The sequence below is a fragment of the Saccopteryx leptura genome, chromosome 13 (genome assembly GCF_036850995.1).
Source record: "Saccopteryx leptura isolate mSacLep1 chromosome 13, mSacLep1_pri_phased_curated, whole genome shotgun sequence".
In the NCBI taxonomy this organism is placed as follows: Eukaryota; Metazoa; Chordata; class Mammalia; order Chiroptera; family Emballonuridae; genus Saccopteryx; species Saccopteryx leptura.
The window spans coordinates 42,277,506-42,299,850 of NC_089515.1; the positions used below are offsets into that span (position 1 = coordinate 42,277,506).

The following is a 22,345-nucleotide window of genomic DNA, read 5'->3' on the forward strand; positions in this document are numbered from 1 at the left end:
AGGTATCTGTGAAGTGGGCGAGGGAGGGAGTGCAATCTGCAAAGGGGCAGACGCAGGAAGTCCGAGTGACAGTCGCCAGGAGAAATGTGACCCTGCGGATGCTCAGATACGCCGATGGACTAACAGGACCCTGGCGTGGCCAGCCTGGGGTATCAGTGCCTGTCATCTCTAATTTCATTTTTTCCAACTAGTTGCTCAAATGTCTGCATTTTCTTATTGGATTGAAAGAGTCCTGTCTCCCTGTTCCACAAAACTGTCCCAGAATTCCAGAAGCGGACTCAATCCACAGAGGTCCTATGTCCAGAGACACCAGGTCGATGGAACTGCAGAGTCTGTGTGCTCACTTGTGCAGTTTCCTGCCCTGCAGTCTTGCCGGTGAAGACTGGTCCTGCCGGGTATGATGGACGACAATCTGCCCTGCCCGCTGGTCTGTGGCCCGATCTGCTGAGAGTCTCCTGGGTCCCCATTCACAGGCCCAGCCTTTCTCTCCAAATAGCAGAGACAGGCTGTCTGTGTTCAGAGGGCAGGAGAGAGGTCAAGGTATTTACCTCCCCACTCTCTTCCTACTGGGCTACAGCTTGGGCAGGAGCGTTGATCATCTCCATGTGGTCACAGCCCCTGTTGGGTGACTCTTCTGTCACTGCTGCAGTTCCTGCTGGGTTCTGGGAACACGCCACCTTCTCTCTGCCACTTCAGGCCAAGGTAGTAGTGGCCTCAAGCTGTGGCCTGTCCCTGGAGGTGTGCCATCCCCTTGTTTCCCTTAACCCTGCCCAGCCCCTGTTAGGTATTCTTACATTAAACCCTCTTCAGTTAATGCTTTTGGTGGGCCACCTCTTCGCTGCTAGGACACTGACTGACACAGGTCCCAAAGATAGACTCCCCAGGAGGAGGGAGAATCTTGGCTGATGACCATCAATGACCTGAGGGTTGAGGGGGAGGGTTGGTGTGGCTGGGGACAGACACAGCCAGCCAGCACTGTTCGTGCGGAAGGCCTTGCCCTTCTCCATACGCTGATGCTGGGATCTAACTCTAGTTCTGGTCTTAGAGACAATCAGGGTGTGTGTGGGAGGGTAGATCCTGCCCCAGACCAGTCACTGAAAGGTTTTATGTAAAAGTCTGGTAAAGGGGCTGTTTCTCCTGATAAGGAAGGTTCAACATTGTCAGCCTCATCTGTGCCTGCTCAAATGTCCCCATCCTAAGTTTTGGAGTCCCTTTTACCCTAGCTGAGAACTTAACATACATAGTTAACTGGGACTGTAGCTCAGCAACCCAAACTTGGAGCAGATCCCCAGCCGTGTCTGTCCTGCGGCTAAGTGTACGTAGCGGCTAAGCGCAGCCAAGTCCACTCTGCCTGCTGCACCCGCGCCTCCGAATCCAAGGTCTGGAGTGTGTCCTTCCTGTGCCCGAACTCTCCAGGGTGATCGTGGCAGTCAGCCTACCCCGGAACTATGCAATCATCAATATTCCCACAGAACTAAGGGCCAATGACTCTGTCTCTAACACCTTACTCTAGGCCTGCCTGCCATCCATGCCAACGCTGGCAATATTTTCAAAATTGTGACATTATACAGACCATGATTATCCCGTGTCCCTCAGCAAGGAGGGTACCCCCCCCCCCCCCTGCTCATCAAATAGGCAACAGATTCAATTCCAGAATCTTATTTTAAGAACCTGTTTCCTGATACCGCTCCTGGTACCAACTCCTTTATTATCAGGAAGCAGGAGGTATTCTCAAAGGCTTAATTGAAGAAGGTTTAATTTAGGGATCATTGCAGGCAGGGTCAAGCGAGCCAGCAGGGGACAGGGAATAACCCAGGACTAATGACAACAACAAGCCATGACCAACCCTTGCTCGGGGAGGGACACTGCGGTTCCAGAATCCAGCAAGGGTTGTTGGGCTACAGGGAGAGGGACACAGTGGGACACACACCAAAACCAGAGCGTAACAGGGAAGGAGAGAACAGACGGTGACTTTTCCTCCTGTGGCCCTCTCTCTGCCTGTGCCCCCATCGTCCCGTCCCAACCGGAAGCCGAGGGGCATGAGCCTGGGTGACGTGGCCCACAGGGGTCATCCTCCCAGGACACAGCAGCAGGAATGAAGACAGCAGATCTGCAGGGACCCAGGGAGAACACCTGCATGGGGCCCTGGGCGTTCCTGCCAACTCATGTCAGAGCACCCCTTCCTCTCCAGAGGAAGCAGCCCTGCTCTTAGAGCACCTCTTCCTCTCCAGAGGAGCACCCCTTCCTCTCCAGAGGAAGCAGCCCTACTCCGGTCTCCAGCCTGCTGTCTATCTGCAGATTTTGGACTCGCCGCACCCACAACCCCATGAGCCCACTTCTTAAACTAGATCTCTGTCTATACACGTGCCAATGGTCCTGTTTCTCTGAGGACCCTAACAGAGGCGCCATTCTCTTCCCAGTTCCCGGGGAAACGGGAGGCCTGGGGTGTCTGATGAGAAAGTTCCACAGAGACCTTCAGCCTCACTAATGAAAATAGATGAATGAATGTCTCCCAAGGAAGTGGTCCACGCCATGACCCACTGAGTTAACTCAAGGACAGAAGTGGATGTCACACACCATGGTAGCGCAGGCTTCTGAGCTCAGACACAGAGCACAATGGCTTTATTTATTACTGAAGGAAGAACCGGCCCATCGCCACGAAGGCGCCCCTGGTCCCCGGGGTGGGGGTGGGGGCAGCCTTTTGTTTGCAGGAGGCCAGGGAGAAGCTCATGCTGGCGAGAGGGACGGCAGCACTTTCCCAGCACACTGGCCAAAGCCGATGCGGTAGCCGTCCCCTTGGCAGTGTCCTGGAACAAAGGAGGACGGGTCAGCGAGAGGCCACCAGGCTCACAGGAGCCGAGGCCCAAGCAGCCTCAGTGCTGCTCACCACACAGCTGGGCCCGAGGCAGGAAGGCGCTGTCAGGAATAATCACGCATTTTAAACAGAAGAATAGCCATCTAGAAGCTTCTCGGAGCCACAGGAGCACTTGAGGTGGAACTCCAGGCCCACCCCACAGTCAGGGACCCTCAGCAACACCCCAAGGATGCTCCACAGCTTTCCATGTGGGTTTGGGTTCAAAGCCCAGGTCTGCTAATTAGCCTGAAGCAAGACATCTGAGTTCAAAGCCTGGCTTCTCCACCTATTGGTTCCATGACCTTGTATTCCCCTACAGAGGTCCCCAAACTTTTTACACAGGGGGCCAGTTCACTGTCCCTCAGACCGTTGGAGGGCCGCCACATACAGTGCTCCTCTCACTGACCACCAATGAAAGAGGTGCCCCTTTCGGGAGTGCGGCGGGGGGCCGGATAAATGGCCTCAGGGGGCCACATGCGGCCCGCGGACCGTAGTTTGGGGACACCTGCAAAACTCAGTTTCCTCATCTGTGAAATGGGTTAGTGATAATAAGCACAATGCAGGACTGTTATAAAGATGATATGACTACACAGAAAACTGAGGACAGCGCCTGGTCCCTGGTGAATGCTCACTGAAAATCAGCTATTGTGCCAATTATAAGCTGGGTGATGGGGGCCAGCCACTACTTTGAACTCTGAGCTCTGCCCCCTCACCTGCAAGCAGGAATAACTTCCCTTATTTCTCAGGTACACGAGGATCTGATGAAATACTCAGGTGAAGGCCCCAGCATGATCTCTCCCACAAGAGTAGATGTTCAACAAGCATTAGTGTCATTCATCGAATTCCATTTCAACAAAAGTGATGGAAAGGCAGAGGGGAGGAGAAGCCCGTCCCTGCCCTGGAGGAGGGTCCGGCTCATCTAGACAAGAGTTAGAGGAGGAGAAAAGTCTACAGAGCGCAGAGAGAGGAGCATGGAGGCCGCGGGAGCAGGAAGGAGGGAACATCTGAGCAGGGAGTCAGTGGGTGGGTAGGAGTTCACCAGGGCATGCCAGAAAGAGGACAGCACGTGCAAAGGCACGGACCCAGGTGAGAGGCATCTCTTGCATTTGCTCAGCAACGCTGTCGTGTTGGGCACCCTGAAGAGCCAGGTTACAGAGTTTGAACCTTATCTGTCCTTCTGGCCCTGAAGTTATGTCAGCACCACCACATCCGCTGGGCAGCTCTGCAGGCTTCCTGATGGCAGACAGCAACTACACCCTCTCACTTCCCGTAACTTTGTCCTGGTGGGCAAAGCTGGCTGCCTCCCCATCTTACAGTGGGCATGACAGATGCCCGGACACAAGGTCTCTGTGCTGCAAAGTCCAGATGGACAGCAATCTGATGCTATTTTTATCATTCTGCCAGGGAGAAGGGGGACAAAGCGGGACACCCATGGCTTTTTAGGTCTGGGGATGTCAGGTTAAAAGCCCATGGTCGGCAAAGCTGGGACAAAAGACAGAGCAAGAGGACACAGCTGTGGGAATGCCAGACAGAGCGAGGCCAAGCTAGACAGATGGCTACACAGCTGACGGGACAGTGCGTGCAGGCAGGAGGCAAAGCCACAGGCCTGACTCCCCTCACCTGTTATGATGACTTCATCCCCGTCCAGCAGGAATTTCCTGGTCTGTCCATTTCCCAGCTCAATGGCCTTCGTACCCTTCCATGAAAGCTCCAACATGGAGCCAAAGCTTTCTGGCTCCTTCATAAGAGGAAAGGCAGAATGCATCACATGGACTTACCTCTTGGTGAGCCTGCTGGCTTTGGCATGGACAGGGCTCAGCAAGGCCTGGGAGACCCGAGCAGGCGGTGGACCCCATGTCTCCCAGAGACCCTGCTTCGGTGGAACCACTGCGGGAACACCCTGGAGGCTCAGCACGTGCCCCGGCCACGTTGTTCAGGGTTCGGGGAGTGCCAGACCCCTGCCTGCTCTGGAGGCTGTGGCTTGTCTAGCTACTGCACACCCGATACCCTCCCACTGGGAACAAGAGGCTGCAGCCAGGCCTTCGCAGGAAGGGGCTTGCACAGGCACCACCCCAGCTCCTCATCTCTAAGGTGCCGAGACTGCCGGCGGCTGACAGTGGGGGGGGGGCACAGCAGTGGGACCACCTCCTCCTGGGAGGACGCAGTGGGAGACCGTGACAACCTCACACTGGCTGTTTCCTGACTCTCCCCACCTAGACCGACGTAGCCTCCTAGCCCTACGCCAGTCTCTTTCGCTCTTAGTTTGGAAAGGAAGCCCCTTCTACCCCCAGATGCGGAGGGAGCTGCGTAGACAGAGGTGTCAGACGCCCCCACCTGGGGCTGGACTCCCTTCTCAGGGTCTGCTGGGGGCCGTCTGGGCCGCATGGGAAGCAGGGGAACCCTCTCTACACGGGCAGACCCTGGGCAGCGAGATACTCACTGGGCCGCTGATGGTCCCAGAGGCCAGAAGGTCCCCCGGCCGCAGGTTGCAGCCATTGACGGAGTGGTGAGCGACCTGCTGCAGCATCGTCCAGTACATGTGCTGTGGGCGGAAGACAGCGGTGGGCACGGCCTCCCTCACGGGGCTGCTTCTCCCACCCAGCGGCCTCCTGGGCCCCCTCCCCGGCCCCACACCCACTCTCCCAGGTTCCCTTCGGCAATGACAGCGGTCCTGATGCAGAGTTCCCCAGGAACCTTCTTCCCCTCGGCTCCTGCCCTGCCCACCCCTCTCCTCCCAGAAGCACCCCCTGCGCGGCCGGCTCTGCTCAGAGCCTCCTCGGGCAGCCTGCTCATCTGTCCATAAGCGCACTCTGCCCGGCAAATACCCCTGAGCCCCAAGTTGGCCAGGTCCTCATCGCAGCAGAGGCTTCTCCTGAGCAGACCTGTCATTTATCCACCCTGGGCCTTGGAACAGGGGCGTGAGTGAGGCCAGGCTGTGGGGAAAGGGGCCAGCACGGACGGCATGCCCCCCCCCCAGAGGCTCAGATGCCGCGTCCGTCCACGCTCCTCCAGGCCCACAGCTCTTAGATGTGTCACCCTTGGAGCCACACATCCAGGCAAGGAGAACGTCTGTGCAGCCTCCAGCCGGAGGGTCTCTGTGACCTCATGGCCTCTTTGGAAAGAAACCGAGCCATGGAAGCTCGGGGCCCACGGGGGACCCAGAATGGATGTTAACCCCGTTCCTGACAGAAGGAAAGAGTCCCTCTTCCCCTCACTTCCATTAGCAGTTCGGCCAGCTTCCACACTTACCTTAAAATTGGACCTGCACACAGTAGCTGCCTGGTTCATTCCCTCTCCTGTCGGAGATAAGTAGCATTGACAGAGACCCCATCTGTTCCTCAGGGAGAACAAACTACCTTGTCAGGTGAGTTTAGTGGCTGGAGCTTCCCGCTTCCCACCGTCCAACAGGATTTAGCCTAAAGAGTCTCTGAGGCCCTGGCCGGTTGGCTCAGTGGTAGAGCGTCGGCCTGGCGTGCAGAGGTCCCGGGTTCAATTCCTGGCCAAGGCACACAGAAGCACCCATCTGCTTCTCCACCCCTCCCCCTCTCCTTCCTCTCTGTCTCTCTCTTCCCCTCCTGCAGCCAAGGCTCCATTGGAGCAAAGATGGCCCGGGCGCTGAGGATGGCTCCATGGCCTCTGCCTCAGGCGCTAGAGTGGCTCTGGTCGCAACAGAGCGACGCCCTGGAGGGGCAGAGCATCGCCCCCTGGTGGGCAGAGCGTCGCCCCTGGTGGGCGTGCCGGGTTGATCCCGGTCGGGCGCATGCAGGAGTCTAACTGTCTTTCCCCGTTTCTAGCTTCAGAAAAATACAAAAAAAAAAAAAAAAAAAAGAGTCCCTGAAACAAGAGCTCGCAGGCTATCGGAGCTGAGAGACCTCCACAGAGACGTGCCAGCCCAGGGACGGCAAACACAGGCGCACGGCCACCACCTGCCCCGCCCCTTGCACACCCATGTCGCTTCAGAATCCTTGCCACAATGTTCCTGTCAGCCACGGATCAACTGCAGAAAGTGTACAAGATGAATCCTATTGCCATATCCCTAAGGTCCCTTTAGATGGCTAGGGCCACGTGTCCCCTGCTACACTCTAGTGGTGGGCCGTGGGCCACTTCACAATTCCCTTTAACCATACTTACTAAACACCTACTCCATGCCCTGTGGGCCCAGCATGGCTCCCTGTGAGCAGTGTCCCTTCCCGTCCTCTTTCTGGGAACCCACATGTCTCTAAGGCTGCAGCAGGCAATACCCCCTCACCCCAACCGAAGCTCGGGAGCCATCAGGTCAATAGCAGCTAGGCACATGTGCCACTGAGCTCTGGACACATCCTCCAACTCTATGACAGTACCTTTCAGGGCGACAGAGAGGTTGATGTCGAATGTGTAGGGCTGGTCATGGCGGAGATACGGCAGGGGCTGGGGGTCCTGCAAGGGCAGAACACAACACAGAAGGTCACTGGCAGGGGCCCCTCAGCGGAGTACATGAGGTAGAAGGGGCAGCTTTCCAGGGACCCAGGACCATGTCTCTGGATAGTGAGAGGGGAGGGTGGTCATATCTGCCAGGCTCCAGGAAAAGCCGAGGGTTGGACGTCAGCAAGTCAAAGGTATAGGGGCCAAATCAGAGATGTCCCGGAAAGCCAGGGAGTGGAGCCCCAGGGAAGGGCGAAAGCGGGAGGGTCTGAGATAGGAAGCAAAGCAAGGCCTGTGGGAACAGGCCAGGGTGACAGAAACAGAAGGCAGAAGCAGGTGCGGCCAACAGAGGCTCACAGCCCTGACTTAACTCGGCACCCTCTGCGGAGGCAGCTTTGACAGCCAAGCTAAAAAGTCTGCATGTAGGCCAAAAGCCGTGTTTCCCCAGAGCACAATGCTCGAGTCAAAAGTGGTACATGACATAATTAAGGTGGTTTTATTTTAATAGTTAGATGTTTCTTCTTATGATTAACTTGGTGGCTAGGGATAGTGGTAGGGATATAAAGTTCTTTCCTCTTTCTTCTCCTTCTTCTTCTCCTTCTTCCTCTTCCCCCCCCTTCTCCTCTTCTTCCTCCTCCTCCTCCTCTCCTTCTTCTTCTCCTCCTCCTCCTCCCCTCCTCCTCCTCCACTTCTTCCTCCTTCTCTTCTTCCTCCTCCTCCTCCTCTTCCTTCTTCTTCTCTTTTCTTCCTCCTCCCCTTCTCCTCCCCTCCTCCTTCTCTTCTTCCTCCTTCTCCTCTTCTTCCTCCTCCTCCTCTTACTCCTCCCCTCCTCCTCCTCCTCTTCTTCTTCCTTCTCCTCTTCTTCCTCCTCCTCCTCCTCTTTCTTCTTCTTTCTTCTTCATTTTTTTTTATTCACTGAGAGGAGGGGAGGCAGAGACAGACTCCCACATGCACCCCAACCGGGATCCACCCAGCAAGTCCACTAGGGGGCCATGCTCTGCCCATCTGGGGCATTGCCCCATTGCTCAGCAATCTAGCTCTTCTTAGCGCTAGAGGTGGAGGCCATGGAACCATCCTCAGCGCCCAGGGCCAACTTACTCCAGTTGAGCCATGGCTGCAGGAGGAGAAGAGAGAGAAAAAGAGAAGCAAAAGGGGGAGGGGCAGAGAAACAAATGGGTGCTTCTCCTGTGTGCCCTGACTGGGAATTGAACCCAGGACATCCACATGCTAGGCCAATGCTCTACCACTGAACCAACTGGCCATGGCCAAAGTTCCTTTCCTAAACATATTATTTAAGTTTTAGAATTGGAACTGGGTTAAGGAAAAACTCTAAATAAAGAGTAGTTCAGAACTGGCGAGAGTTGTGAAGGTTGTGCAGAGACGGTACCTGGGAAGGGCTGGTGTAAAAGGAGAAGCAAGAGCAGTGGCCTGTGCTGGACCGAGACCCTGGGCCGCGGGGCTTGGAGGGTGTCTGTCTGGGAAGGGCTGGTGTAAAAGGAGAAGCAAGAGCAGCGGCCTGTGCTGGACTGAGACCCTGGGCCGAGGGGCTCGGAGGGTGTCTGTCTGGGAAGGGCTGGTGTAAGAGGAGAAGCAAGAGCAGTGGCCTGTGCTGGACCGAGACCCTGGGCCGCGGGGCTCGGAGGGTGTCTGTCTGGGAAGGGCTGGTGTAAAAGGAGAGGCAAGAGCAGTGCCTGTGCTGGACCGAGACCCTGGGCCGCGGGGCTTGGAGGGTGTCTGTCTGGGAAGGGCTGGTGTAAAAGGAGAGGCAAGAGCAGTGGCCTGTGCTGGACCGAGATCCTGGGCTGAGGGGCTTGGAGGGCGTCTGGGAAGGGCTGGTGTAAAAGGAGAGGCAAGAGCAGTGCCTGTGCTGGACCGAGACCCTGGGCCGCGGGGCTTGGAGGGTGTCTGTCTGGGAAGGGCTGGTGTAAAAGGAGAGGCAAGAGCAGCGGCCTGTGCTGGACCGAGATCCTGGGCCGAGGGGCTCGGATGGTGTCTGTCTGGGAAGGGCTGGTGTAACAGGAGAAGCAAGAGCAGTGGCCTGTGCTGGACCGAGATCCTGGGCCGAGGGGCTCGGAGAGTGTCTGGGAAGGGCTGGTGTAAGAAGAGAAGCAAGAGCAGTGGCCTGTGCTGGACCGAGACCCTGGGCCGAGGGGCTCGGAGAGTGTCTGGGAAGGGCTGGTGTAAGAAGAGAAGCAAGAGCAGTGGCCTGTGCTGGACCGAGATCCTGGGCCGAGGGGCTCGAAGGGTGTCTGTCTGGGAAGGGCTGGTGTAACAGGAGAAGCAAGAGCAGTGGCCTGTGCTGGACCGAGATCCTGGGCCGAGGGGCTCGGAGGGTGTCTGGGTGCAGGAGCACAGAGGGAGGTGGGAGTGGGGGCCATGAGCAGGTGAGACACTCAGGTGAAGTGTGGAGGATGGAGTCGCATCACTGTATTGCAGGACTCTGGAGACCCAGGAAAACTGGGACAGGTCACATGCCAGAAACCAAGGAGGGAGTGTGTCTAGGAAGAATAGGGGGCTGCCAGGTGTCCACCCTGAAGTGGGCATGGGGCCACGCACTGGCTATAAGGTCACACAGGGCACTTGGTGAGGCCACAGGTAGTGATGGGGTGGGGGCAGCCGGCAGATCGTGACAGGCTGAGGAGTGAGGGTGAGATGGTGAGACAGGCCTGAACATGAGGTGAGATGTCTGGGCTCCAGGACCAGGACCCACTGGTTGCCCAGCTCCAAAATGCATTCTACCAGTTGGGCTCAAGGGGGCGTCATTGCACACAAAACAGACTGCCTGGTAAGTTGTGCAATGTGGTGGCACTGGCAGGGACCTCTTCTGTCAACTAGCCAGTTCCCCTGACGTCAGATGATTCTAAAGGTTACAAAATTATGTGTTTTCCCCAAGAACTGTGGCGGGGGCAGGAAAAGCATAAGGCAGAATGATTGGTGCCTGCCTGGAGGTCACCTATGGGCAGCTGGGAGCACAGAGCTTCCCTCCTGACAGGTGGGCAAGCAGTCTCAGGGCAGAGGGGCCAGGTTTGAAGCTTCCTGCAGAAGCTGTGCTTACCTGCTCTGGGTTGGGCACCACAAAGGGCATGAGGGCATCCATGGGCACCACCCACGGAGATATGGTAGTTCCAAAACTCTTCCCGAGGAACGGCCCGAGAGGGACATACTCCCACTTCTGAATGTCTCGAGCTACAGGAGAAGGAAGGGCCAAGTGGGGCTGATACAGGGGGACCATGGCCTCATCCCAAGGAGCCTTCCTCTTCTTAACCATGGGGCATAGATGCCCAGCACAGCCTCGCTCACGGTGCTCTGGCCCCAGACAGGCTACCCCAGACCAAGGGGCAACAGCATTCCATTTCAAGGACAGAGGTCCTTTGGGGTCACTGTGCCAGGTTACAGCAAAGAGAAGGATGACTCCAGAGCACTCAGGATCTCTCCCCATGAAGGGGAGGGACACACTCATCTGCAGAAGGCACCACCTGCCCCCTGCACGTGGCACAGGGGTTGAGACGGGCTTGGAAACTGGGCCGCTGAGTGTGAAATCTTAGCTCAGCAGCTAACTGAGATCTCTTTCTCTCTCCGCTCCTCATCTGTAAATGGGAATGATAATATCACCAGCAGGCATTCAGACAGGGCACATACATAGCGCTCACACCTATTAGCTATGACATCAACCTTGTCCCTGTTCAACTTAAGGAAACATTGTGGCTCAGAGCTGAGAAGTCTGTTTGGTCCGCAGGCCCCATTCTCAGCTGCTTTTGACCAGCACCAGACCCAGGAAACCATCTGGGTGTCTGTGAAAATGTCCCAAATACCCAGTCTCCACCCAGAGCAGAACGTTCGCCATGAACTCACCCTCGGGCTGCCCAACACCCACCACACTCACCACTCCAGTCGTTCATAAGGACCATCCCAAAAATGTGCTCATGGGCCTTGGAGATGGGGATTGGTTCTCCAAATTTGTTCCCAGGGCCTATAAAGAAAGCCTGACAGTACGGAAAGGCTGATTAGAATCTGGGGTTCACCCGGTGCCCCAGGTCACTGGCCTGGAGGGCAAAGGTCAGATACTTCCAAACCATAGCCAGAGACCAGGGCTGCGGAGGGGGCTCTGGCCGGGCTGTGAATGCAGTATTTCTAAGTCATGAGGTGCACCTGGGGGACGGATGGGGACGGATGGCCACCGAGGGGAGGTGGGAAGAGCCAGCCCATGACCCTTCTGCATAGCCCTGGATACCAAGCACAGCAGTACCCCCCCCTGCCTCCTGCTGTGTGTGCCTGCTGCTCTGCTCCTTCCTGTCTCCCTCCCCCTCCCCATCTCTGCATTTCAGAATCTGACAGTTATGTGAAGCTTATGAACAACGATTAGAGTATCAAGGTTTAAATTCATGCAAAAGCAAAAAGGCTGCCTCCAAAACGCAGCTGAGAGCCTGATGAGGTGCACCCACCCCCGGGTCCATCACCCACTGCCTTGGAAGAAAAATATCACCAACACAATGACCAGGAACCAAGGAGTATCTAGGCATCCCTGGGGAAATAATTGGGCAATGACTGTCAATGGCACAGAATCAACTATGACATTTGCAAAACCAGAATCACAGATTTATTTATTCTGCGACAATGTTTAAACACTGTGAAATTTTCATCAAGACAAAAAAACAAAAAAAAACACACAAAACTTATCGCAAATCTTACCCCCATCCATCCAGTCCAGGTTACCTGTGCTCTCCCCACCCGTCTCTGCCCTGTTGCTGCCTTTTCTCCACCTTCCCTCTCTGTCCCCTGATGGAGACCAACACAGGAGAGGCACCTGCCTGCAGAATCCTCGGTTCACCCAGAGAGAGGATTCTGGGGGAGGTTTGCCGCCTCAAACCCTGCTCTGTGGATCTGGGCTGGGAGACCTTCTCTGGGGTCACTACGGCAGCAGGAGGCAGCAGGCTGGCTTGAAAGTACCTTGCTGGGCCTCGGGGACTAACGGGCAGTGCCCAGACATTTTCTTCTTCTGGACGGAGTCCAAAAAATCACCGGGCAGACTAGACAGACGAGGAGCTCCTGCCTGCCTCCCACCAACCCTGATCTCCACAGCCACAACGCCGCGGAGGTTCCACACCCCTTCTCCTCCCCTGGGCGTGAGTGGACACCAGGAGCTTCCCCAGGCCTCAGCAAAACCCCGGGGGCTGCTATGAAATGCCCCTCCACCAGCCCGCCTGCACTCCTCCCCTGGGCGTGAGTGGACACCAGGAGCTTCCCCAGGCCTCAGCAAAACCCCGGGTGCTGCTATGAAATGCCCCTCCACCAGCCTGCCTGCACTCCTCCCCTGGGCGTGAGTGGACACCAGGAGCTTCCCCAGCCAGGCCTCAGCAAAACCACGGGTGCTGCTATGAAATGCCCTCCACCAGCCTGCCTGCACTCCTCCCCTGGGCGTGAGTGGACACCAGGAGCTTCCCCAGCCAGGCCTCAGCAAAACCCCGGGTGCTGCTATGAAATGCCCCTCCACCAGCCTGCCTGCACTCCTCCCCTGGGCGTGAGTGGACACCAGGAGCTTCCCCAGCCAGGCCTCAGCAAAACCCCGGGTGCTGCTATGAAATGCCCCTCCATCAGCCTGCCTGCATTTCTCCCCTGGGCGTGAGTGGACACCAGGAGCTTCCCCAGCCAGGCCTCAGCAAAACCACGGGTGCTGCTATGAAATGCCCATCCACCAGCCTGCCTGCGCTCCTCCCCTGGGTCGGGCTCCCCCATCCGGCATCCGGCCAATCCTGTTTCCATAGAGCCCATGCCAATAAAACACCACCCCAGCTTACCATTTCCAATTCTATGTCCAAGAGTTTGCAGGCACCATATACAGGAGGCTTAGCTGCACAAACACCGGAACAAGAGGCTGTTGTGAGTGCCAGGCCAGGAAACTCACTGTGTGAAGACACAGAGCTATATGGGCAAGACCTGGACGTTGGAGCACTTACAGTCATCGGGTCTCATCTGTCCCATGGGTCTTCGAATGGGGGTGCCAGACACCACGACAGAAGAGGCACGGCCATGGTAGCCCACAGGTAAGTGCAGCCTAACCAAGGAAACCGAGAGAAAGCAGGGTGTCAACGCTATTACATGGTGCAGAACACATGTCAAAATTCTTTTTATTTATTTATTTATTTATTATTATCATCATTATTATTTTGTATTTTTCTTAAAATGAGAAACGTAGAGGCAGAGAGACAGACTCCCGCATGTGCCTGACCAGGATCCACCTAGCAAGCCAACTTAGGGGGTGATGCTCTGCTCATCTGGGGCACTGCTCGGTTGTAATCACAGCCATTCTAGCGCCTGAGGCAGAGGCCACGAAGCCATCCTTAGCGCCAGGGCCAACTTTGCTCAATTGGAGCCTTGGCTGCTGGAGGGGAAGAGAGAGATAGAGAAAAGGAAGAGAGGAAAGGGTGGAGAAGCAGATAGTCGCTTCTCCTGTGTGCCCTGACTGGGAATCGAACCTGGGACATCAACATGTCCGGCTGACACTCTACCGCTGAGTCAACTGGCCAGGGCCCATGTCAACATTCTTAAAAATTAAAAATAAAATGGAGTCGTCATGGGCCCTAGCTGGTTGGCTCAGCAGTAGAGTGTCAGCCCAGTGTGTGAAAGTCCTGGGTTTGATTCCTGGTCAGGGCACACAGAAGTGCCCATCTGCTTCTCCACCCTTTCCCTTTCTCTCTCTCTCTTCTCATCCCTCAGCCATGGTTCAAATGGTTTGAGCAAGTTGGCCCCAGGCACTGAGGATGGCTCTATGACTTGCCTCAGGCACTAAAATAGCTCAGTTGCTAAGCAATGGAGCAGCAGCCCTAGGTGGGCACAGCATTGCCAGGGAGGGGGCTTGCCGGGTGGATCCCAGTCAGGGCGCATGCGGGAATCTGTCTCTGCCTCCCCTCCTCTCATTTAATTAAAAAAAAAAAAAGGAATCATCATGTGTACATGGTTCAGAAACCAAAAAGTATTTCTATATGTCCATCAAAAGATAAATGTATAAGAAAGTGTGGTGTGTGTGCGTGTGTGTGTGTGTGTATTAGAATATTGTTCAGCATTAAAAAGGAAGGAAATTCTGAATCTTGAGGGCATTATGTTCAGCGGACTGAGCCCATCAAAAAGAGACAGAACTTGAGCATAGCCCAGTAAGACTCACTTGACTGCTGGCCCCCAGAACTGTATGAGAATATACTCACATTGTTTTAAGCCACCATGTTTGTGGTAGTTTGTTACAGCAGCAACAGAAACTAATACAGAGTGTATGTATGTACATGTGTTTTATCCTTTGTCTTTTTCATAAAAGTGAGAACTCAACTTTACAGAACACCTTCCCTTAATAAATAAATATATAATGGACACCCCTTGTGATCCTAAATCTCTCAATAGCTGTAAAACATCACATTGTGACTAGACCATAAATTTTAAACTATATATTTCCTCCACCACTAAGTGTTGAGATTACTTCCAGCTTTGGGCCGTTAGAAACCCAGCAGGTAAAACAGCTCTGCTCTTGAACACAAACATGTCTGCAGGATAGACGCATGGAAGTGAGGCTGAGGGTCAAAGGGTACGCACATTTAAAATTTTAAGTGTTTCTCTTTATGAGTTCCTGTATTTCTGTTTGGGTGAATCATAATAGCCAGATATTACCGTCATAATAAGGCATACATACATAAAATAAGCAAGGCACAGCCACAAGCCACCTTGCACCAAGCATCATGAGTGATGTCTGTTTGCTCTTATTCTGCAGACGGAAGTGAGCTGCAGCTCCTCCATCGGCCTGGAGCCCACACAGGGCCGAAGTCCTGAATACCTGCCCACTGGCAGTCCTAGCTTGTCTTGCAGCCTTGGCCTTTCCACTTAACTTCTCGGCTGTCTCTCCCCTTCTTCCTTCTTCATCTGGGTTCTCACAGACACTTTTCTTCTTGGCACCACCCACCTGAAACTCTCACTGAAAGAAGGAAGAGCCTCTGCCCACCCAGAAACTGCATATACAGATGGCACCCGGCCTGGAGTGGGCACGTGCCACTGTGTTTGGGTAACCATAACCGCCAGAGGACAACATGGAACAGACGGGCAAGGACCTTAACTAGGCCAGTGGCCTCGACCTGGGTGTTACGAGACAGTCTCTGGCCCTGTTTGTCCTCAGGCAGGTCAACCCTTATCTGAGCCTGTTTTTCCTCCCGTGAAATGGGCTAACAGTCATAGCCTTGGCGACCCCTCTGAACTACTAGGAGGGTTGAGTAAAAGAAATGTAGCTCCCATGTTGAACTGACTGCGCTTTGAAAGATGAACAGCTCTGGGCACAGGTGAGGATTCTCACTCATCAGAAAGTTCTAAGTTGAAGAATGCTAAGATCTAAGACTCTCCAATAGAACAACAGAATAGTGCTTATCAGTGAATGACTCTGGAAAGAGAGATCTTGGTGACTCGGGATTTAATTCCAACCCCCCACTCTCTAGACAAAAGAGCTTAAGGGATTGCCCCATGGTTCCACAGCAGGTCCAGGGCAGAGCAGAGTAGACCAGAAGCTGAGACCACTGTCTCAGAAGTGGTGACACATCATGGTCATCACTGTTTTTCCTTGAAATGGTTTTCTGAACCTAAGAGAGGCTTGGCAGCTCCTGGAACAGCATGCTGCTGGAAATGGAAAGACAGACTTTGAACTTATCAAACTCTGGCCTGGGACATACCAATTGGGCATCAATGCATTCTCCTTTCCCCTGAACATGATTCCGACGTTTATAGCGTGCTGCCGAGAGGAGTAGAAGTCCGTGTAGTCACCTGCGGAGGAAAGTCACAAGAGAGCCTATCAGTGACCCATACGTCTCAGGACAGAGAATGGACAATCCAAGGAATAGGATGAGAAGATCAAGGTAGAGGAAGCAAGAGAGCAAACTCCCTCTGCATCCCTTTCCGTGGGGCGGTGAGCAGGGGCTGTGAGAGCACACCCACAACATTTGCACTGTCCCACAGCTCAGCACAAAATGTACACAAATTAGCTTCACTAAAAATTTATTTCAGAACTCCCAACTGGGAAACAATAATAAATAAGAGCTCTGGCTTTCGACATGACCCGAGTCAGTGCTGGGCCTGGGTCAGTGCTGGGCAGGGGTAACAGCCCCCGAGGCCCTCCCCACCAGGAAGCAGGGACCAGCCACCCTCGCCCACTGGGCTGCTCCCTGCATGTCCCAGTGACAGGACTCCTCACCGATGGCAGCTGGAAGGTGCATTGTGGCAGAAGCCTGGGAGACGAATGCCCTGAAACAGAACCAAAAGACTGAGGGTCAAGCAAGTGGCGAAGTGAGGCTCTGCTCTGGGGGGCCTACCTGCAGGCTCAGCCCAGGCCACCCCAGAATCCTGCTCGTGATGTACAGTGAGCGTCTCCAGGCCGGCCTGAGCCAAAGCGGCCACATCAGGGAGGGGTCCACCCACTAAATCTGAGAAACCTCTTCTCTGGGTCTACGTTCCACGCTAAGAAACGAGCTCAATTATTGCTACTCTGGGAACCAGACAAGAGTGTGTATGATGCAGATGAGGAAGGAAGTGGGTCAGTGGGCCTGACCTGGCCTGGGTACTCCAGTCTACCCGGAGCCTTCCCACCTACATGCACCCTGGGCACAGGCTGCAGGAGGCCAAGCCAGTCCTGTGGTGACTCAGAGTGGCCCCGAGTATCACAGTATCCTCTTCTCCCCACCCACTGATGTCTAACACGCTCCTCACCGCTGCCGAAGCTCCTTGTCATCTCTGAGCCTTGCTTGACTGGCAGACAGCAAATTCTGTAAGAAAGCTCTCGCCTCCTTCCAGGCAGCCTGACCCAGGCCCATGAAGCTGTTGAGAGTCGGCTAAAACGGGGAGAGAGAGGGTCACACACAGGGAAGTGCTAGGGGAGGCTCGCCTGACTTCCAGGACCCTGTCAGGCATCTTCAGGTCACTGACACTCTCAGGACTTTAACTATTAGCTCTGTCATCTGTTCATCAAGCTGGGGAAAGGAGTCACCTTTCCTGATGGGACTCAGACCCTCATGAACTTGCACACAACTGGCAAAGCCTAGGAGTTGCTATCTGGGTGCTGCTGGTGCAGCTTGGCCTGGCCTGTGGCTGAAGGTGGCTGTGTCCCTCCAATGGAGGCACACTCCGGTCTGCGTGTTATTTCAGTCTATGCAGATCCCCTTCACATAGGTTAAAAAGAAGTTTCTTAGGCCCTGGCTGCTTGGCTCAGTGGTAGAGTGTTGACCTGGCATGCAGGAGTCCCAGGTTCGATTCCCGGCCAGGGCACACAGGAGAAGCACCCATCTGCTTCTCCACCCCTTCCCCTCTCTTTCCTCTCTGTCTCTCTCTTCCCCTCCCACAGCCAAGGCTCCATTGGAGCAAAGTTGGCCCGGGCACTGAGGATGGCTCTGTGGCCTCTGCCTCAGGCGCTAGAATGGCTCTGGTTGCAACAAAGCGACGCCCCAGATGGGCAGAGCATCGCCCCCTGGTGGCCATGCTGGGTGGATCCCAACCCGGCACATGAGGGAGTCTGTCTGACTGCCTCCCCATTTCCAACTTCAGAAAAATACCAAAAAAAAAAAAAAAAAAAAAAAAAAAAGTTTCTTAGACAGTGAGCCATGACAGAAAAAGCACTTGTGGATTCTGAAGGCTGGAGTTACAGCCCCAGTTCCAATACTTGTAGCCACGTGACCTGGAAGAGTCATGTCTCATTTCAGATTAGGTCCTCACTCATCTAATGAGAAGTCCAATTCCTACACCGAGGACTACACTGTGAGGACTGGGTGAGAGAGGTGTGTAAAACTCTTGGCACATAGAGAAAGTCAATAAATAACACTTTCTCTCCTGACCCATAAGATCAGAAGATGCACATCAAAGCATCAGACCATCTACAGGAAAGTAAATTCACATCTTTTCCACAGGTATGTGCACTGCAAGCTGACAACACAGACGGCTACAGGGAGAGACGTCCCTTTATTCCAGGCTGTAGCCAGATCGGCAGAGCCACTGAGATCCAGGACAAGTATTGTCACAATGTCCTACCTGATCAAAGACATTCTGGTGTTGGGAGAGAACAGGCCCAGTGAACAGGTGTTTAATGACACTGAGGTCCAGAATCTGGTCACCAATGGCTACTCCAATCCTTGGTCTTGGCTGGGAGGAAGATGGCATGGTTAGCACAGGGAAAAAAGCCTCAGCCTGGCTTGACTCATTTACCCCAAAAGTCTACTTAAAAGCCCATGGGCCCCCCTGTAGATGACCATGCATGGAGTGAGACAGAGCAAGTTGATCCTCAGCACCAAACCCTAGCTCCCTGTGCCTCCCAGTGGGCGGAAAGCCTGCAGTGACGGCTTCAGACGAGGCCCGAAGGCCCCAGGCCTCCTGGAATGCTAAAGAGGCCAAGTACCCACCCAGCACTCTTCGCAGGGCAGTAGGAAGGAACTGCCTCTCCCAGATGTCCCCTGAGGCTACCCCTGCACATTCTCTTGTATATAAAAACAAAAAAGCACAGAGAGGTATCTGAAGGCCATTATCCACACTTCTAAGAGCATTAATTCCAGAGTCCTGCGGAAAAGCAAGTCAGGGCACCCCACCTCCCTCTCACCAATGTTCCTGTCTCATTGATTTGTCCTCCCAGAAACAGTGAGGGCAGGACCGCCAAGGACAAAGTACCAGCAGGTGCCGTCGGCGGGCTGGCCGGCAGAGAGGGGTGGCTCACACAGTTAAGGTTTAACTTGCCTCCTATTGTGTTTGTGTCTCTCCCGAAGGTGGAGTATTAGCCTCTTGTGTGCTTGCATCTGGGCAGGCCTGGCAGTTAATTGTGAGACCCACAGGTTGACTCTTCTAGACTGAGGCACTGGCTGCAGGGTGGCCCACTGAGGCCACCTCTTGGGGCCAACGGTCACCATGGGGGAAGGGAACCCACTTCCAGGAAGGGCTGACTGACAGCCGCGCTCTGTGGCAAACGCTTCCTTTGTGGGGTACAAGTGGAATCTGGGGTTCTCTGGTTTACCTTTAGAGTTGGGAGCAGACATCTAAGCAAAATTACAATGAATGTGCTTTCCCCACTCAGGGGCCATTTTACCCCCAATCGTTGATAAGCTTCATCTTCACAGATTTCCTTCTACCTCTCAGACTACACCAGAGATTTTCAACCAGTGTGCTGCAAGAATTTTTAAAACCTGCAATATCTATTTAGTTGGGGGCACTGGCCTCTTTCCTCTTAGACTGTCAAATAATAATAATAATAATTAAAAAACGACAATAGCCTGATCAGGCGGTGGCGCAGTGGATAGAGCCTCGGACTGGGACACGGGGGACCCAGGTTCGAAACTCTGAGGTCGCCAGCTTGAGCGTGGACTCGTCTATTTGAGCAAAAGCTCACGAGCTTGGACCCAAGGTCGCTGGCTTGATCAAGGGATCACTTGGTTTGCTGTAGACCCCGGTCAAGGCACATATGAGAAAGCAATCAATGAACAACTAAGGAGCTGCAACGAAGAATTGATGCTTCTCATCTCTCTCCCTTCTGGTCTGTCTGTCCCTACTTGTCCCTCTCTCTGTGTCTCTATCACAAACAAACAAAAAAGACAATAGTTGTGCAGTGTGAATGGATCAAAATTATACCTATTGTTTTTTGTCTGATCGGCAAAATCTGTGTGCTGCAGAATTTTAGTAATTGGTTTATGTTTGACATGAGACTGAAAAAGGTTGGAAATCGCTGGACTACACCAAGTGAAAGTTGGGTTTTGCCCAAAGGGAGGCCCACAGCGGCTGCGGCTGGAGGCCAAGAACCTGACGTCTGACGCCCCCCAGCCCTGCGGTCTCTAAGCCGCTGACAACACGCGTGCTCGTGTCACCGGGCCCAGGGTCGGGCTCCGGGCTGGCGCGGGAGGGCGGGAGCCTGCAGAAGGAGCGTCCTGAGGGAAGGGAGCGCGTCGAGATCCCTGCGGGGTCCCGGAGCCGAACCGGCTCAGCCGGGCGGGGGACTTCCGTTTGCATTTAGTTATTTAGTTCTGCAGAAGCGCCTAGAGCCCACGCCCAGCTCCTCAGGAGCAAAGCGGCCCAGCCCATCGCCCCACCGTCGCCGCAACCCTCCGGGGTGTCCGGTGAGCACGGAGAGGTCCGAGCGAAGGGTGAGGGGTCCCGGGTGAGTGGACCCGCGTGGGGTCCGCCGGCCAGCCCGCCCGCTCCCTCAGCTCACGTTGCCTGTGGTAGAGAAGACGCCGTAGGGGAGGTTGTGGATGGGGAAGTCCGAGTCCTTGGCCACCGGGACAAAAGACATGCTGACGAGCTCGGGCCGTGAGCAAGATTCGGGACTCTGTGCGAAGGTCAGTCAACGCTCCCCGGAACAGCCTCTCAGCGCAGCAGCCGGGACGGGAAGGGACCTCGGCCTGCTGACCACGCCCTTAGGCCACGCCCACTGATCAGGTGTCCAGGAGCCCCGCCCCGACCACGCCCCCTACCACCCGGCCTGCTGACCACGTGTCCAGCAGTCCCGCCTCTCTTGAGCACAGTCTCTCCTTAAACTATTGACTTGTTATGTACTTACTGGCCCTGACCTTCCTCTTAAAGACAGGAGCTGTCTCATTCTGTATGCAGCTTTGTTAACACACAGCAAAATACCAGATACAGAATAGGTGCTCTATAAAATGCTTACGCGATTAAACATGCAACTGTTGACTAGAGGCAATCAAGCACTAGCCAATGAACCCCACTCTATGCCAGGTTCTAGGACCCAGCAGCACCCAACAGCTTATTGGGTGCCTTCTTCACTGAGCCTACTTCGATGATAGGCCAGGAGATCCCACTGAATTCACACAGGTTCGTGAGAGCCTAGATGATAAAAACCATGTAAAGATAAAACCAAAAACTTTGGGAGGAAAAGGAGGTGTGTGCGGGAAGGGATGTGGGCATGAGATAGTTGAAGGAGATTTCATGGTTTTAAAATAGACTTGCCAACTGACTAATTACAAAAGCTGTTCTCTATTTGAAATAAAAATTGGAAGTAATTTGCAAATACACTATTTTCTTTTCTCCTTTTTGGGGAGGCAGTGTGTTGAGCACATACATTACAATAATGATAAAAATAACTTAAAGGAAAAAATATTGCCCATAATCCCACCAACCTCCAGACTTCACATACTACTGTTATTTGTTCATTCCCTTTGAATGCATAGGACTTTCCCATCTTTGTGAAATTTACATAGTGGCCATTTTTCAGTCTTTTCCTACATTTTTCTCCTGAATACTTTCCTTGTGGCCAAAAAGCTTCACTACTATCATTTCCATTGGCTGCAGAGGCTGCGTTGTTTTGGATTGTGATGGTAATGGAGCAGTGAAGATCTTTGTCTTGACTTACTGTTGGTCAGGATCTGCAACATAATTTTGAATATAAGCAGTGATAGTGGTCAGCCCTTTGTTTCTGACTGTAAACGAGTCTCCTCTTTTTGAAAAGTGCTTACTTTTTGGTTGGTTGGTTTTACACAGAAACTATCAGCTTAAGGAAATTCCTTTTTGGTGCTAATTTATCATTAGTATTTTTAAATCATGAATGATTGCTAAATTCTATTAAATACTTTATCTGAATGTTGAGATAGTCCTAATGATTTTTCTCTTATTTTAATCTGTTAATGTGATAAATTACATTTACAGATTTTAATGCTAAGCCACCATTGCATATTGATAAAACATCTTAGTAAGTAAACAAAATTTAACTTAGTATTGTAAAATACTGCTGTCATGTTTTACATATTTCACGCTTTAAAAAGGCTGCCAGATAAGTTTGAAAACCACAAGACAAATGGTCTTTTGAGAGTCATTCTACTCCACAATTCTCCAACTGCCCTGTTTGAATTATGCTTTGTTTCTCTAATCCTACCAGAAAAAGTAGCTTCTCCTAGATGTTAACTACTCAGTGTGATAAAGTGCAGAACAGAAAATCGAGAGCTAGAAAGTATGGCATCTAAGTGAGAGAAGTTCTTGGCTTTAAAGAAATATTGGTATCTTCAACTCACAGGAATGTAAGATCACAATGAATCATCGTAAGGTCAGTCATAGATAGATGCCAGAGGAACAAAAGGAATACTCTTTTTTTTT

At 53.5% G+C, this 22,345-nt stretch overlaps 1 protein-coding gene across 1 annotated transcript; it reads right to left on the reverse strand.

Moving 5' to 3' along the window:
- Positions 1–2,582: 2,582 nt before the first annotated feature.
- Positions 2,583–20,647, reverse strand: FAH (fumarylacetoacetate hydrolase). Its single transcript, XM_066355072.1, has 14 exons — positions 20,451–20,647; positions 18,293–18,403; positions 16,982–17,103; positions 16,470–16,519; positions 15,952–16,042; positions 13,210–13,307; positions 13,051–13,103; positions 11,139–11,238; positions 10,311–10,441; positions 7,195–7,270; positions 6,104–6,150; positions 5,295–5,396; positions 4,475–4,592; positions 2,583–2,807 (listed from the first exon to the last, which is right to left on the reverse strand). Exons 1-14 carry the CDS (start codon positions 20,529–20,531, stop codon positions 2,728–2,730), a joined length of 1,260 nt encoding a protein of 419 aa, XP_066211169.1. The 5' UTR covers positions 20,532–20,647; the 3' UTR covers positions 2,583–2,727.
- Between the last annotated feature and the right edge of the window lie 1,698 nt (positions 20,648–22,345).